This window comes from Sminthopsis crassicaudata, chromosome 2, assembly GCF_048593235.1.
Source record: "Sminthopsis crassicaudata isolate SCR6 chromosome 2, ASM4859323v1, whole genome shotgun sequence".
Lineage (NCBI taxonomy): Eukaryota > Metazoa > Chordata > Mammalia > Dasyuromorphia > Dasyuridae > Sminthopsis > Sminthopsis crassicaudata.
Window position 1 is genome coordinate 32,135,055 of NC_133618.1, and position 15,035 is coordinate 32,150,089.

The 15,035-nt window shown below is 46.3% G+C and overlaps 1 protein-coding gene across 2 annotated transcripts in view; it reads left to right on the forward strand.

The window, feature by feature from the left end:
- The window catches only part of DNAH6 (dynein axonemal heavy chain 6), a 188,789-nt gene that overhangs the window by 113,766 nt on the left and 59,988 nt on the right, over nucleotides 1-15,035 (forward strand). For both annotated transcript variants that reach the window (XM_074285606.1, XM_074285605.1), the window contains one exon: nucleotides 27-223. In XM_074285606.1, the coding sequence (XP_074141707.1) occupies nucleotides 27-223 (197 nt within the window). The remainder of the gene's footprint in view (nucleotides 1-26; nucleotides 224-15,035) is intronic.

Below are 15,035 nucleotides of genomic sequence, written 5' to 3' on the forward strand. Positions count from 1 at the left end.
AGCCCGGTTTTCTTGACTCCCCGCAGCCAAAACCATGGCCCTGACGCAGGCGCGCCTGAACCGCGCCGGGCGCCTCACGGCTGCGCTGGGAGACGAGCAGGTGCGCTGGGAAGAGAGCATCCAGAACTTTGAGAGCGAGATCTCCAACATCACCGGGAACGTGTTCATCGCGGCCGCCTGCGTGGCGTACTACGGCGCTTTCACGGCGCTTTACAGGCAGCTGGTGAGTGGGAAAGCCCCGGCCGGGGGGACGAGCCTCCTGCTTCCTCCTGTCCCTTCAGGGCGCACGGGCCCTGCGCCCCCGCCGCCCCCCGCACGGCGACCCCGGCCCGCAGCCTCCCTCCTTCCCTCGGTGCATCAGCCCCGTTTGTGCGCTGGTGTTGTCTCCTCACGCAGCGGCCGTCGGTTCTCCCGGGATTCCTCGGGAAGCCCCTGGCGCTCGTTTGGCCTTCGGAAGCGCAGGCCGGCGGGCAGAGAGCCGGCGTCCCGGCCAAGTCCCAGCCCCGGCTCCGCGCCCCGGCCGGTTCCGCTGCCCTCCCCCTCCCCGCTCCTGGGGACCTTGGCCCCCACGTGCCAGAGCCAAGCATGTCGGGAGGGCTGCGCCAGGGGAGGGCACGGCAGCAATGGCCAGTTTCGATTCTCTCCTGGCCATAAAAAATTAGCGGCAACACAGGGGAAAGAGCATTGGACGTAGAGGTAGAAGTTGGAGATGCGAATCGTGGCTGTGACCGGCTGTGACCTACTGACAATGTCAATTCATGCAACCTCTTACCTCAGTTTCCTCATCTATAAAATGGGGGTAATGATAACATCTCATAACGATAGTAGTCATGAGCATCAAATGGAATTATTTGTAAAATGCTTTACATTTATTAACAAGCTACTAGGGGCCAGGCACTGTGCTAGATGCTAAGCATATTAAAAAGAGTGGAAATGACAGTCCCTGCCCTCAGGGAACTTACAGTCTAATGAAGGAGACTACATGCAAGCAAATATAAAACGCAAAAGTTATATTTAAAATAAATAGGAAATAATAAGACAAGAAATATACTAGAATTAAGAGGTTAGGGAAAACCTCCAGTAGAAGATGAAGTTTTAGATGAGATTTAAAGGAGGCCAGGGAGGTCAAAAGTCAGAGTGGAGGAAAGAGAGTGTTCCAAGCCAGAGAAAATGCTTGGAGCAGAGAGATGGAAGGTCTTATTCATGGAACAGCAGGGAAGGCAGTGTCGCTGAATGGAACATGTCACAAAATAAGGCATAAAAAGACTGGGAAGATGGGAGGGGAAAGTTAGGAAAGACTTTGAATGCCAGCAGAGCATTTTGTATTATTCTAGCAGGAAAAAGGGAGACAGTGGAATTTTTGAGTGAGATGATCTAACCAGTGTTTTACAGAAATCACTTTAGTGACTGAATAGAGGATCAGCTGGAGTAGGGGAGCCTTGAGAGAGGCAGACCCTGCAGCAGGATAGGGCAGTTGTCTAGGTGTGAGGGTCATAAGAGGCTGGACAAGCATGAAAATGTCAGAGGAAAGGGGGTATATTGAAAAGATGTTGTAGAGATAAAATTCACAAGAGATTTTGTAGAGGGAAAAATCCACAAGAGATGCTGCAGAAGGAAAATCTACGAGGAAGGCTGCAGAGGGGAAATCTAGAACAGAGGCTGAAGAGATGAAATCTAAGAGAGATGTAGAGGCAAAAATCTAGGAGAGAGGCTGCACAGGTGAAATCTAAGAGAGAGGCTGCAGAGGTGAAATCTACAATAAAAGCTGGAGATGTGAAATCTACAAGAGAGGCTGGAGAGGTGAAATCTATGAGAGAGGTTGTTGAGGTGAAATCTAGGAGAGAGGCTACAGAAGAGAAATCTAAGAGAGATGCAGAAGTGAAATCTAGGAGAGAGGGTACAGAGGTGAAATGTAGGGGAGAGGCTGCAGGGATGAAATCTAGTAGAGAGAGTACAGAGGTGGAATCTAGGGGAGAGGATGAAGAGGTAAAATCTACAAGAGAGGCTGAAGAGGGGAAATCTAAGAGAGATGCAGAATTGAAATCTAAGGGAGAAGTTATAGCAGCTAGATCTAGGAGAGAGCCGCAGAAGGAAAATGTAGGAGAGGTATAGAGGTGAAACTTAAGGGAGAAGTTGCAGAGGTCAAATCTAGGACAGAGGATGCAGAGGTGAAATTTAAGGTAGAGGTTGCAGAGGTGAAATCTAGGAGAGAAGCTTCAAAGGGCAAACCTAGGAGAGATGAAGAGGTGATATTTAAGGGAGAGGTTGCAGAGGTGAAATCTAGGAGAGAAGCTACAGAGGGCAAACTTAGGAGAGATTCAGAGGTGAAATTTAAGGTAGAGATTACAGAAGTGAAATCTAGGAGAGAACCTGCAGAGGTGAAATCTAGGAGGAAGTCTGCAGAGATGAAATGCAAGAGGGATGCAGAGGTGAATTCTCAGGGAGAGGTTGCAGAGGTGAGATCTAGCAGAGAGGATGCAGAACCAAGATCTAGGAGAGAGGCTGCAGAAGGGAAATCTAAGAGAGATGATGCAGAGGTGAAATTTAGGAAAGAGGCTACAGAAGTGAAATCTAAGGAAAATTCAGAGATGAAATCTAAGGAAGATGCACAGGTGAAATCTCAGGGAGAGGCTCCAAAGGTGAAATCTACAAGCGAGGTTACACAGGGGAAATCTAGGAGAGAAGCTACAGAGGTGAAATCTAAGAGACAAGCAGAGGTGAAATCTAAGGGAGAAGCTGCAGAGGTAAAATCTAAGGGAAATGAAGAGTTGAAATCTAAGGGAAAAGCAGAAGTGAAATCTGGGAGAGAGGCTGCAGAGGAGAAATATAAGAAAGAAGTTACAGAGGAGAAATCTAGGAGAGAGGCTGCAGAGGGGAAATCTGCAAGAGAGGCTGCAGAGGGGAAATCTAAGAGAGAGGCTACAGAGGTGAAATCTAGGAGAGAGCCTATAGAGATGAATTCTAAAGGAGAAGCTGCAGAGGAGAAATCTAGGAGAGAGGCTGCAGAGGGGAAATCTACTAGAGAGGCTGCAGAGGAGAAATCAAGGAGAGAAGCTATAGAGATGAAATCTAAGAGAAAAGCAGAGGTGAAATCTAAGGGAGAAGCTGCAGAAGAGAAATCTAGAAGAGAGGCTGCAGAGGGGATATCTACAAGAGAAGCTGCAGAGGTGAAATTTAGGAGAGAGGCAATAGAAATGAAATCGAGGAGAGAGGCTACAGAGGTAAAATCTAAGGGAAAAGCTGCAGAGGACAAATCTAGGAGAGAGGCTGCAGAGGGGAAATCTACGAGAGAGACTACAGAGGTGAAATCCAGGGGAGAGTCTACAGAGAAGAAATCTAAGAGAGATGCAGAGGTGAAATATAGGAGAGAGGCTGCAGAAGGGAAATTTAAGAGAGAAGCAGAGGTGAAATCTAGGAGAGAGACTGCAGAGGAGAAATCTAGGAGAGAGGTTGCAGAGGGGAAAGCTATGAGAGAGGCTACGGAGGTGAAATCTAGGGGAGAGGCTGCAGAGGTGAAATCGAGGAGAGCGGCTGCAGAGGGTAAAGCTACAAGAGACGCTACAGAAGTGAAAACTAGGAGAGAGGCTACGGAGGTGAAATCTAGACGAGAAGCTGCAGAGGTGAAATCTGGGAGAGATGCTGCAAAGATGAAATCTAAGGAAGATGTAGAGGTGAAATCTAAGGCAGAAGTTTCAATGGTAAAATCTAAGGGAGATGAGGTGAAATCTAGGAGAGAGGTGGCAGAGATGAAATCTAAGAGAGATGCAAAAGGGAAATCTAGGGCAGAGGTAAGATCAAGGAGAGATGCTGCAGAGGTGAAATCTAAGGCAGATGTAGAGGTGAGATCTAGGAGAGAAACAGCAGACATAAAATCTAGTACAGAGGCTGCAGAGATAAACTCTAATAGAGATGCAGAAGTGAAATCTAGGAGAGAGGCTCCAAAGGTGAAATCTAAGGGACAAGCAGAGGCGAAATCTAAAGGAGAAGCTGCAGAAGAGAAATCTAGGAGAGCTGCTGCAGAGGGGAAAGCTACGAGAGACGCTACAGAAGTGAAAATTAGGAGAGATGCAGAAGTAAAATCTAGGGGAGATATAGAGGTGAAATCTAGGAGAGAGCCAGTGGAGGTAAAATATAGGAGAGAACCTGCAGAGATGAAATCTAAGGGAGATGTAGAGGGGAAATCAAAGGAGCAAGCAGAGGTGAAACCTAGGAGAGAGGCTGGAGAAGTGAAATCTAAGAGAGATGTAGAGGTGAAAACTAGGAGAGAGGATTCAGTGGTGAAATCTAGGAAAGAAGTGGCAGAGAGGAAATCTAGGAGAGATACTGCAGAGGTGAAATCTAAGAGACAAGCAGAGGTGAAATCTAAGGGAGAAGCTGAAGAGGTGAAATCTAAGGGAGAAACTGCAGAGGAGAAACCTAGGAGAACAGTTGCTGAGATGAAATCTAGGAGAGAAACTGCAGAGGTGAAATCTAGGAGAGAGGCTGCAGAGGTGAAATCTAAGGGAGATATAGAAGTGAAATCTAGGAGAGAGCAAGTAGAGATGAAATCTAGGAGAGAGGCTGCAGACATGAAACCTAAGGGACAAGCTGCAGAGGAAAAATCAAGGAGAGAGATTGCAGAGGTGAAATCCAGGAGAGTGGCAGCAGAGGTGAAATCTAGGACAGAGGCTGCAGAGGTGAAATCTAAGAGACAAGCAGAGGTGAAATCTAAAGGAGAAGCTGCAGAGGGGAAAGCTATGAGAGAGGCTGCAGAGGTGAAAACTAGGAGAGAGGCTATGGAGGAAAAATCTAGGAGAGAGGCTGCAGAGGTGAAATCCAGGAGAGTGGCAGCAGAGGTGAAATCTAGGACAGAGGCTGCAGAGGTGAAATCTAAGAGACAAGCAGAGGTGAAATCTAAAGGAGAAGCTGCAGAGGGGAAAGCTATGAGAGAGGCTGCAGAGGTGAAAACTAGGAGAGAGGCTATGGAGGAAAAATCTAGGAGAGAGGCTGCAGAGGTGAAATCTAGGACAGAGGCTGCAGAAGTGAAATCTAAGAGACAAGCAGAGGTGAAATTTAAAGGAGAAGCTGCAGAGAGGAAATCTAGGAGAGAGGCTGCAGAGGTGAAATCTAAAGAAGAAGCTGCAGAGGAGAAACCTAGGAGAGAGGTTGCAGAGGTGAAATCTAGGAGAGAGGCTGCAGAGGTGAAATCTAGGACAGAGGCAGCAGAAGTGAAATCTAAGAGACAAGCAGAGGTGAAATCTAAAGGAGAAGCTGCAGAGGGGAAATCTAGGAGAGAGGCTGCAGAGGAGAAATCTAAAGAAGAAGCTGCAGAGGAGAAACCTAGGAGAGAGGTTGCAGAGGTGAAATCTAGGAGAGAGGCTGCAGAGGTGAAATCTAGGACAGAGGCAGCAGAAGTGAAATCTAAGAGACAAGCAGAGGTGAAATCTAAAGGAGAAGCTGCAGAAGTGAAATCTAGGAGAGAGGCTGCAGAGGTGAAATCTTGGACAGAGGCTGCAGAAGTGAAATCTAAGAGACAAGCAGAGGTGAAATTTAAAGGAGAAGCTGCAGAAGGGAAATCTAAAAGACAAGCAGAGATGAAATCTAAAGAAGAAGTTGCAGAGGAGAAACCTAGGAGAGAGGTTGCAGAGGTGAAATCCAGGAGAGTGGCAGCAGAGGTGAAATCTAGGACAGAGGCAGCAGAAGTGAAATCTAAGAGACAAGCAGAGGTGAAATCTAAAGGAGAAGCTGCAGAAGTGAAATCTAGGAGAGAGGCTGCAGAGGTGAAATCTAGGACAGAATCTGCAGAAGTGACATTTAAGGGAGAAGCTGCAGAGGAGAAACCTAGGAGAGTAGCTGCTGAGATGAAATCTAGGAGAGAAACTGCAGAGGTGAAATCTAAGGGAGATGTAGAGGTGAAATCTAGGAGAGAGCCAGTAGAGGTGAAATCTAGGACAGAGGCTGCAGAGGTGAAATTTAGGAGAGAGGCTGCAGAGATGAAATTTAAGGGACAAGTTGAGGTGAAATCTAAGGGAGAAGCTGCAGGGGAGAAACCTAGGAGAGATGCAGAAGTGAAATCTGGGAGAGAGGCTACAAAGGTGAAATCTAAGAAAGAAGCAGAGGTGAAATCTGGGAAAGAGTCTGCAGAGGAAAAATCAAGGAGAGAGATTGCAGAGGTGAAATCCAGGAGAGTGGAAGCAGAGGTGAAATCTAGGACAGAGGCTGCAGAAGTGAAATCTAAGAGACAAGCAGAGGTGAAATATAAAGGAGAAGATGCAGAGGTGAAATCTAAGGGAGAAGCTGCAGAGGAGAAACCTAGGAGAGCAGCTGCTGAGATGAAATCTAGGAGAGAAACTGCAGAGGTGAAATCTAAGGGAGATGTAGAGGTGAAATCTAGGAGAGAGCCAGTAGAGGTGAAATCTGGGAAAGAGGCTGCAGAGGAAAAATCAAGGAGAGAGATTGCAGAGGTGAAATCCAGGAGAGTGGAAGCAGAGGTGAAATCTAGGACAGAGGCTGCAGAAGTGAAATTTAAGAGACAAGCAGAGGTGAAATATAAAGGAGAAGCTGCAGAGGTGAAATCTAAGGGAGAAGCTGCAGAGGAGAAACCTAGGAGAGCAGCTGCTGAGATGAAATCTAGGAGAGAAACTGCAGAGGTGAAATCTAAGGGAGATGTAGAGGTGAAATCTAGGAGAGAGCCAGTAGAGGTGAAATCTGGGAAAGAGGCTGCAGAGGAAAAATCAAGGAGAGAGATTGCAGAGGTGAAATCTAGGAGAGTGGCAGCAGAGGTGAAATCTAGGACAGAGGCTGCAGAAGTGAAATCTAAGAGACAAGCAGAGGTGAAATATAAAGGAGAAGCTGCAGAGGTGAAATCTAAGGGAGAAGCTGCAGAGGAGAAACCTAGGAGAGCAGCTGCTGAGATGAAATCTAGGAGAGAAACTGCAGAGGTGAAATCTAAGGGAGACGTAGAGATGAAATCTAGGACAGAGGCTGCAGAGGAGAAACCTAGGAGAGAGGCTGCAGAGGTGAAATCTAGGACAGAGGCTGCAGAGGTGAAATCTAGGAGAGAGGCTGCAGAGATGAAATTTAAGGGACAAGTTGAGGTGAAATCTAAGAGAGAAGCTGCAGGGGAGAAACCTAGGAGAGATGCAGAAGTGAAATCTGGGAGAGAGGCTACAAAGGTGAAATCTAAGAAAGAAGCAGAGGTGAAATCTGGGAAAGAGTCTGCAGAGGAAAAATCAAGGAGAGAGATTGCAGAGGTGAAATCCAGGAGAGTGGAAGCAGAGGTGAAATCTAGGACAGAGGCTGCAGAAGTGAAATCTAAGAGACAAGCAGAGGTGAAATCTAAGGGAGAAGCTGTAGAGGAGAAACCTAGGAGAGCAGCTGCTGAGATGAAATCTAGGAGAGAAACTGCAGAGGTGAAATCTAAGGAAGATGTAGAGGTGAAATCTAGGAGAGAGCCAGTAGAGGTGAAATCTAGGACAGAGGCTGCAGAGATGAAACTTAAGGGACAAGTTGAGGTGAAATCTAAGAGAGAAGCTGCAGAGGTGAAATCTGAGAGAGAGGTTACAAAGGTGAAATCTAAGAAAGAAGCAGAGGAGAAATCTGGGAAAGAGGCTGCTGAGGAGAAATCTAGGAGAGAGATTGCAGAGGTGAAATCCAGGAGAGTGGAAGCAGAGGTGAAATCTAGGACAGAGGCTGCAGAAGTGAAATCTAAGAGACAAGCAGAGGTGAAATCTAAGGGAGAAGTTGCAGAGGAGAAACCTAGGAGAGCAGCTGCTGAGATGAAATCTAGGAGAGAAACTGCAGAGGTGAAATCTAAGGGAGATGTAGAGGTGAAATTTAAGGGACAAGTCGAGGTGAAATCTAAGGGAGAAGCTGCAGAGGAGAAACCTAGGAGAGATGCAGAGGTGAAATCTGGGAGAAAGGTTACAAAGGTGAAATCTAAGAAAGAAGCAGAGGAGAAATCTGGGAAAGAGGCTGCAGAGGAGAAATCTAGGAGAGTGGCAGCAGAGGTGAAATCTAGGACAGAGGCTGCAGAAGTGAAATCTAAGAGACAAGCAGAGGTGAAATCTAAAGAAGAAGCTGCAAAGGTGAAATCTAAGGGAGAAGCTGCAGAGGAGAAACCTAGGAGAGCAGCTGCTGAGATGAAATCTAGGAGAGAAACTGCAGAGGTGAAATCTAAGGGAGATGTAGAGGTGAAATCTAGGAGAGAGGCTGCAGAGATGAAATTTAAGGGACAAGTTGAGGTGAAATCTAAGGGAGAAGCTGCAGAGATGAAATCCAGGAGAGTGGCAGCAGAGGTGAAATCTATAAGAGAGGTTGCTGATATGAAATCTAGAGGAGAGGCTTCAGAGATGAAATCTAGGAGAGAGACTGCAGAGGTGAAATCTAAGGGAGATGAAGAGTTGAAATCTAAAGGAGAAGCAGAGATGAAATCTAGGAGAGAGGCTGCAGAGGAGAAATTTAGGAGAGTGGTTGCAGAGAGGAAATCTAGGAGAGAGGCTACAGAGGAGAAATCTAGGAGAGAGGCTGCAGAGGAGAAATCTAGGAGAGAAACTGCAGAGGTGAAATCTAAGGGAGATGTAGAGGTGAAATCTAGGAGAGAGCCAGTAGAGGTGAAATCTAGGACAGAGGCTGCAGAGATGAAATTTAAGGGACAAGTTGAGGTGAAATCTAAGGGAGAAGCTGCAGAGATGAAATCCAGGAGAGTGGCAGCAGAGGTGAAATCTATAAGAGAGGTTGCTGATATGAAATCTAGAGGAGAGGCTTCAGAGATGAAATCTAGGAGAGAGACTGCAGAGGTGAAATCTAAGGGAGATGAAGAGTTGAAATCTAAAGGAGAAGCAGAGATGAAATCTAGGAGAGAGGCTGCAGAGGAGAAATTTAGGAGAGTGGTTGCAGAGAGGAAATCTAGGAGAGAGGCTGCAGAGGAGAAATCTAGGAGAGAGGCTGCAGAGGAGAAATCTAGGAGAGAGGCTGCAGAAGGTAAATCTAAGAGAGATGCAGAGATGAAATCTAAGGTAGAGGTTGCAGAAGTGAAATATAGGGGAGAGGCCCTAGAGGTGAAATCTAGGGGAGATGTTGCAGACAGAAAATCTAGGAGAGATGATGCAGAGGTGAAATTTAGGAAAGAGGCTGCAGAGGTGAAATCTAAGGAAGATGCAGAGGTGAAATCGAGGAGAGAGGTTGCAGAGGTGAAATCTAGGAGAGATGCAAAGATGAAATCTGAGGAAGAGGCTTCAAAGGTGAAATCTGAGGGAGAGGCTGCAGAGAGGAAATCTAGGAGAGATGGTGCAGAGGTAAAATTTACGAGAGAAGCTGCAGAGATGAAATCTAAGGGAGAGGCTCAAGAGGCGAGATCTGCAAGAGATGGAGATATGAAATCTAGGAGAGGAGTTGCAGAGGTGAAAACTAAGGGAGATGTAGAGATGAAATCAAGGAGAGAGGCTGCAGAGGTGAAATCTAAGAAAGATGCAGAGGTGAAATCTGGGAGAGAGGCTACAGAGGTGAAACCTAAGAGAGCTGCAGAGGGTAAATGTAAGGGAGATACAAAGGTGAAATCAAGGAGAGAAGCTGCAGAGGTGAAATATAAGAAAGATGCAGAGGTGAAATCAAGGAGAGAGGTTGCAGAGGTGAAATCTAAGAAAGATGCAGAGGTGAAATCTGGGAGAGGGGCTGCAGAGGTGAAACTTAAGAGAGATGCAGAGGGGAAATCTAAGGGAGAAGCTGAGGTGAAATCTAAGGGAGAGGTTGCAGATGTGAAATCTAAAAGAGATGCAGAAGTGACATCTAGGAGAGAGGATGCAGAGGTGAAATTTAGGGCAGAGGGTACAGAGCTGAGATCTAGAAGAGAAGTTGCAGAAGTGACATCTAGGAGAGAGGCTACAGAGGTGAAATCTAAGGAAGAAGCAGAGGTGAAATCTAGGAGAGAGGCTGCAGAGGTGAAATCTAAGGGAGATGCAGAGGTGAAATCTAAGGAAGAAGCAGAGGTGAAATCTAGGAGAGAGGCTGCAGAGGTGAAATCTAAGGGAGATGCAGAGGTGAAATCTAAGGGAGATGCAGAGATGAAATCTAAGGGAGATGCAGAGGTGAAATTTAAGGGAGATGTAGAGGTGAAATATGTAGGGGTGAAATTTAATGGAGAAGCAGAGGTGAAATCTAGGAGAGAGGCTGCAGAGGTGAAATCTAAGGGAGATGCAGAAGTGAAATCTAAGGGAGAGGCTGCAGAGGTGAAATCTAAGGAAGAAGCAGAGGTGAAATCTAGGATAGAGGCTGCAGAAATGAAATCTAAGGGAGATGCAGAGGTGAAATCAAAGGGAGATGCAGAGGTGAAATCTAAGGGAGATGTAGAGGTGAAATGTGTAGAGGTGAAATTTAAGGGAGAAGCAGAGGTGAAGTCTAGGAGAGAGTTGGCAGATGTGAAATCTAAGGGAGATGCAGAAGTGAAATCTAGGAGGAGAGAGGCGGCAGATGTGAAATCTAAGGGAGATGCTGAGATGAAATCTAAGGGAGATGCAGAACTGAAATCTAAGGGAGAAGCAGAGGTGAAATCTAGGGGAGAGGTTGCAGGGGAGAAATATGGGAGAGATGTGGCAGAGGTGAAATCTAAGGGCGATTCAGAGGAGAAATCTAAGGGAGAGGCTGCAGAGGTGAAATCTAAGGGAGAGGCTGCAGAGGTGAAATCTAAGGGAGAAGCTGCAGAGGTGAAATCTAAGGAAGAAGCAGAGGTGGAATCTAGGAGAGAGGCTGCAGAAATAAAATCTAAGGGAGATGCAGAGGTGAAATATGTAGAAGTGAAATTTAGGGGAGAAGCAGAGATGAAATCTAGGAGAGAAGAAGCAGAGGTGAAATCCAGAAGGGAGGCTGAAGAGGTGAAATCTATGGGAGAGGGAGAGGAGAAATCTAAGGGAGAAGCAGAGGTGAAATCAAAGGGAGAAGTCGCAGAGGTGAAATCTAAGAGAGATCCAGAGCTGAAATCTGGGAGAGAGTTTTCAGGGGTTGAATCCATGGAATGGGCTGCAGAGGTGAAATCTAGGGGAGAGAATCACGAGGAGAAATCTAGGAGAGAGACTGCAGAGGTGAAATCTAAGAGAGATCCAGAGCTGAAATCTGGGAAAGAGTTTGCAGAGGTCGACTACATGGAAGAGGCAACATATGTGAAATCTAGGGGAGATGCTGCAGAGGTGAAATCTAGGAGAGAGGATACAAAGGGGAAATCTAGGAGAGAGGCTGCAGAGGAGAAATCTAGGAGAGAGGCTGCAGAGGAGAAATTTAGGAGAGAGGCTGCAGAGGAGAAATCTAGGAGAAAGGCCACAGAGGGTAAATCTAAGAGAGATGCAGAGATGAAATCTAAGGGAGAGGTTGCAGAGGTGAAATATAGGGGAGAGGGCCTAGAGGTGAAATATAGCAAAGATGCAGGGCTGAAATCTAGGAGAGATCCAGTGATGAAATCAAGAAGAGAGGCTGCAGAGATGAAATCTAGGAGAGAGGCTGCACATGTGAAATCTAAGGGAGATGCAGAGGTGAAATCTAGAAAAGAGGCTGCAGAGATGAAATCTAGGAGGGATGCAGAGGGAAAATCTAAGGGGCAAGCAGAGGTGAAATCTACAAGAGAGGCTGCAGAGGTGAAATCTAGGAGAGAGGCTGCAGAGCTGAAATCTACGAAAGAAGCTGCAGAAGTGGAATCTAGAAGAGAGGCTGGAGAAGTGAAATCTAGGAGATATGCAGAGATGAAATTGAGGAGCGAGGCTGCAGAAGTGAAATCTAGGAAAGATTCAGAGGTGAAATCTAGGAGAGAGGCTAGAGAGGTGAAATCTAGGAGAGAGGATGCAGTGGGGAAATCTAGGAGAGATGTAGAGATGAAATTCAGGACAGATGCAGAGGTGAAGTCTACTAGAGAGGCTGCAGAGGAGAAATCTAGGAGAGAGGATACAGAGGTAAAATTTAGGAGAGATACTGCAGAGGTTCAATCTAGGAGAGAGGTTGCAGAGGAGAAATCTAAAAGAGATGCTGCAGAAGTGAAATCTAGGGGAAAGACTGCAGAGATGAAATCTAAAAGAGAGGCAGCGGTGGAATCTACAAGAGAGGCTGCAGAAGTGAAATCTAGGAGAGAAGCTGCAGAAGTGAAATCTAAGGGAGAAGTAGAGGTGAGATCTAGGAGAGAGGCAGCAGTGGTGAAATCTAAAGGAAAAGCTGCAGAGGAGAAATCTAGGAGAGAGGCTGCAGAGGGTAAATCTAAGAGAGATGTAGAGGTGAAATCTAGGAGAGAGCCTGTAGAGATGAAATCTAGGAGAGAAGCAGTAGAGGGGAAATCTAGGAGAGAGCCTGTAGAGATGAAATCTAGGAGAGAAGCAGTAGAGGGGAAATCTAGGAGAGAGGATGCAGAGGTGAAATCGAGGAGAAATGCAGAGATGAAATCTAAGAGAGATGCAGAAATGAAATCTAGGAGAGATGCTGCAGAGGTGAAATCTAAAGGAGAAGCTGCAGAGGGGAAATCTAGGAGAGAGGCTGCAGAGGTGAAATCTAAGGAAGATGTAAAGGTGAAATCTAGGAGAGAGGGGGAAGCTATGAGAGAGGCTGCAGAGATGAAATTGAGGAGAGAGGCTGCAGAGATGAAATTGAGGAGAGAGGCTGCAGAGGAGAAATCTAAGAGAGATGCAGAGGTGAAATTGAGGAGAGATGCAGAGGTGAAATCAAGGAGGGATGCAGAGGTGAGACCTAGGAGAGATGCAGAAGTGAAATCTAGGAGAGAGGCTGCAGAGGTGAAATCTAAAGGAGAAGCTGCAGAGGGGAAATCGAGGAGAGATGCAGAGGTGAGACCTAGGAGGGATGCAGAGGTGAAATCTAAGAGACAAGCAGAGGTGAAATCTAAAGGAGAAGCTGCAGAGGGGAAATCGAGGAGAGATGCAGAGGTGAAATCTAAGAGAGATGCAGAGGTGAAATCTAGGAGAGAGGCTACAGAGATGACATCTAAAAGAGATGCAGTAGTGAAATCTAGGAAGGATGGAGAGGTGAAATCTAGCAGAGAGGCTGCAGAGGTTAAATTTAAGAGAGAGGCTGCAGAAGAGAAGTCTACTGGACAGGATGCTGAGGCCAAATCTAGGGGAGAAGCTGAAGAATTTAAATCTAGCAGAGAAGTTGCAGAGATGAAATCTAGGAAAGAGGATGCAGAGATGAAATCTAAGGGAGATGCAGAAGTGAGATCTAGGAGAGAGGCTACAGAGGTTAAATCTAGGAGATATGGAGAGGTGAAATCTAGGAGAAAGCCTGTAGAGATAAAATCTAGGAGAGAGGTTACAGAGGTGAAATCTAAGAGAGATGCAGAGGTAAAATCTAGGAGAGATGCTACAGAGATGAAATCTAAGGGACAGGCTGCAGAGATGAAATCTAAAAGAGATGCAGTAGTGAAATCTAGGAAAGATGGAGAGGTGAAATCTAGCAGAGAGGCTGAAGAGGTGAAATTTAAGAGAGAGGCTACAGAGGAGAAGTCTAGTGGAGAGGATGCTGAGGCCAAATCTAGGGGAGAGGCTGAAGAATTGAAATCTAGCAGAAAAGTTGCAGAGGTGAAATCTAGGAAAGAGGATGCAGAGGTGAAATCTAAGGGAGAGGCTGCAGAAGTGAGATCTAGGGGAGAGGCTGCAGAGGTGAAATCTTGGGGAGAGGCTGCAGAGATGAAATCTAGGAGAAAGGTTGCAGAGGTGAAATCTAGGAGAGAACCTGTAGAGATAAAATCTAGGAGAGAGGTTGCAGAGGGGAAATCTAGGAGAGAGGCTGCAGAGGGGAAATCTAGGAGAGAGGCTGCAGAGGTGAAATCTAGAAGAGAGGCAGTAGAAGAGAAATCTAGGAGAGATTCAGAGAGGAAATTTTGGAGAAATGCAAAGAGGAAATATAGGAGAGATGGTGCAGAGGTGAAATCTAGAAGAGAGCCTGCAAAAGTGAAATCTAGGGGAGAGTCTACAGTGGTGAAATCTAGGGGAGAGCCTGCAGAGGGGAAATCTACCAGAGATGATGCTGAGGTGAAATCTAGGAGAGATGAAGAGAGGAAATCTAGAAGAGATGCAGAGGTGAAATCTAGGAGAAAGCCTGTAGAAATGAAATCTAGGAGAGATGCAGAGGCGAAATCTAGTGGAAAGACTGCAGAGGGGAAATCTAGTAGAGAGGTTGCAGAGGGGAAATCTAGGGGAGAGGCTACAGAGGGGAAATCTAAGAGAGATGCAGACATGAAATCTAGCAGAAAGGCTGAAGAGGGGAAATCTAGGAAAGATACAGAAGTGAAATCTAGAAGAGATGCAGAGAGGAAATCTAGGAGAGATGCAGAAGTAAAATCTAAGAGAAAGGTTGCAGAAGTGAAATCTAGGAGAGATGGCGAAGAAGTGAAATCTAGGAGAGAGGCTGTAGAGATGAAATCTAAGAGAGATGAAGAAGTGAAATCTAGCAGAAAGGTTGTAGAGGGGAAATCTAGGGGAGAGACTGCGGAAGTGAAATCTAGGAGAGTGGTTGTAGAGGAGAAATCTAGGAGAGATTCAGAGAGGAAATTTAGGAGAGATGCAGAGAGGAAATCTAGGAGAGATGCTGCAGAGGGGAAATCTAGGAGAGAGCCTGCAGAGGTGAAATCCAGGGGAGAGGCTGCAGAGGTGAAATTTAGGGGAGAGACTGCAGAAGGGAAATCTACCAGAGATGCTGCTGAGTTGAAATCTAAGACAGATGCAGAAAGGAAATCTAGGAGAGATACAGAGGTGAAATCTAAGGGAGAGGCTACAAAGGTGAATTCTAGGAGAGAGGCTATAGAAGTGAAATCTAGGAGAAAGGCTGCAGAGGTGAAATCTAAGGGAGATGCAGAGGTGAAATCTAAGGAAGACCCTGCAAACGTGAAATCTAGGAGAGGGGCTGCAGAGATGAAATTGAAGAGAGAGGCTGCAGAGGTAAAATCTAAGGGAGATGCAGAGGTGAAATCTAGAAGAAAGACTGCAGAGGGGAAATCTACCAGAGATACTGCTGAGGTGAAATCTAGAAGATATTCAGAGAGGAAATCTAGGAGAGAGGCTGAAGAGGGGAAATCT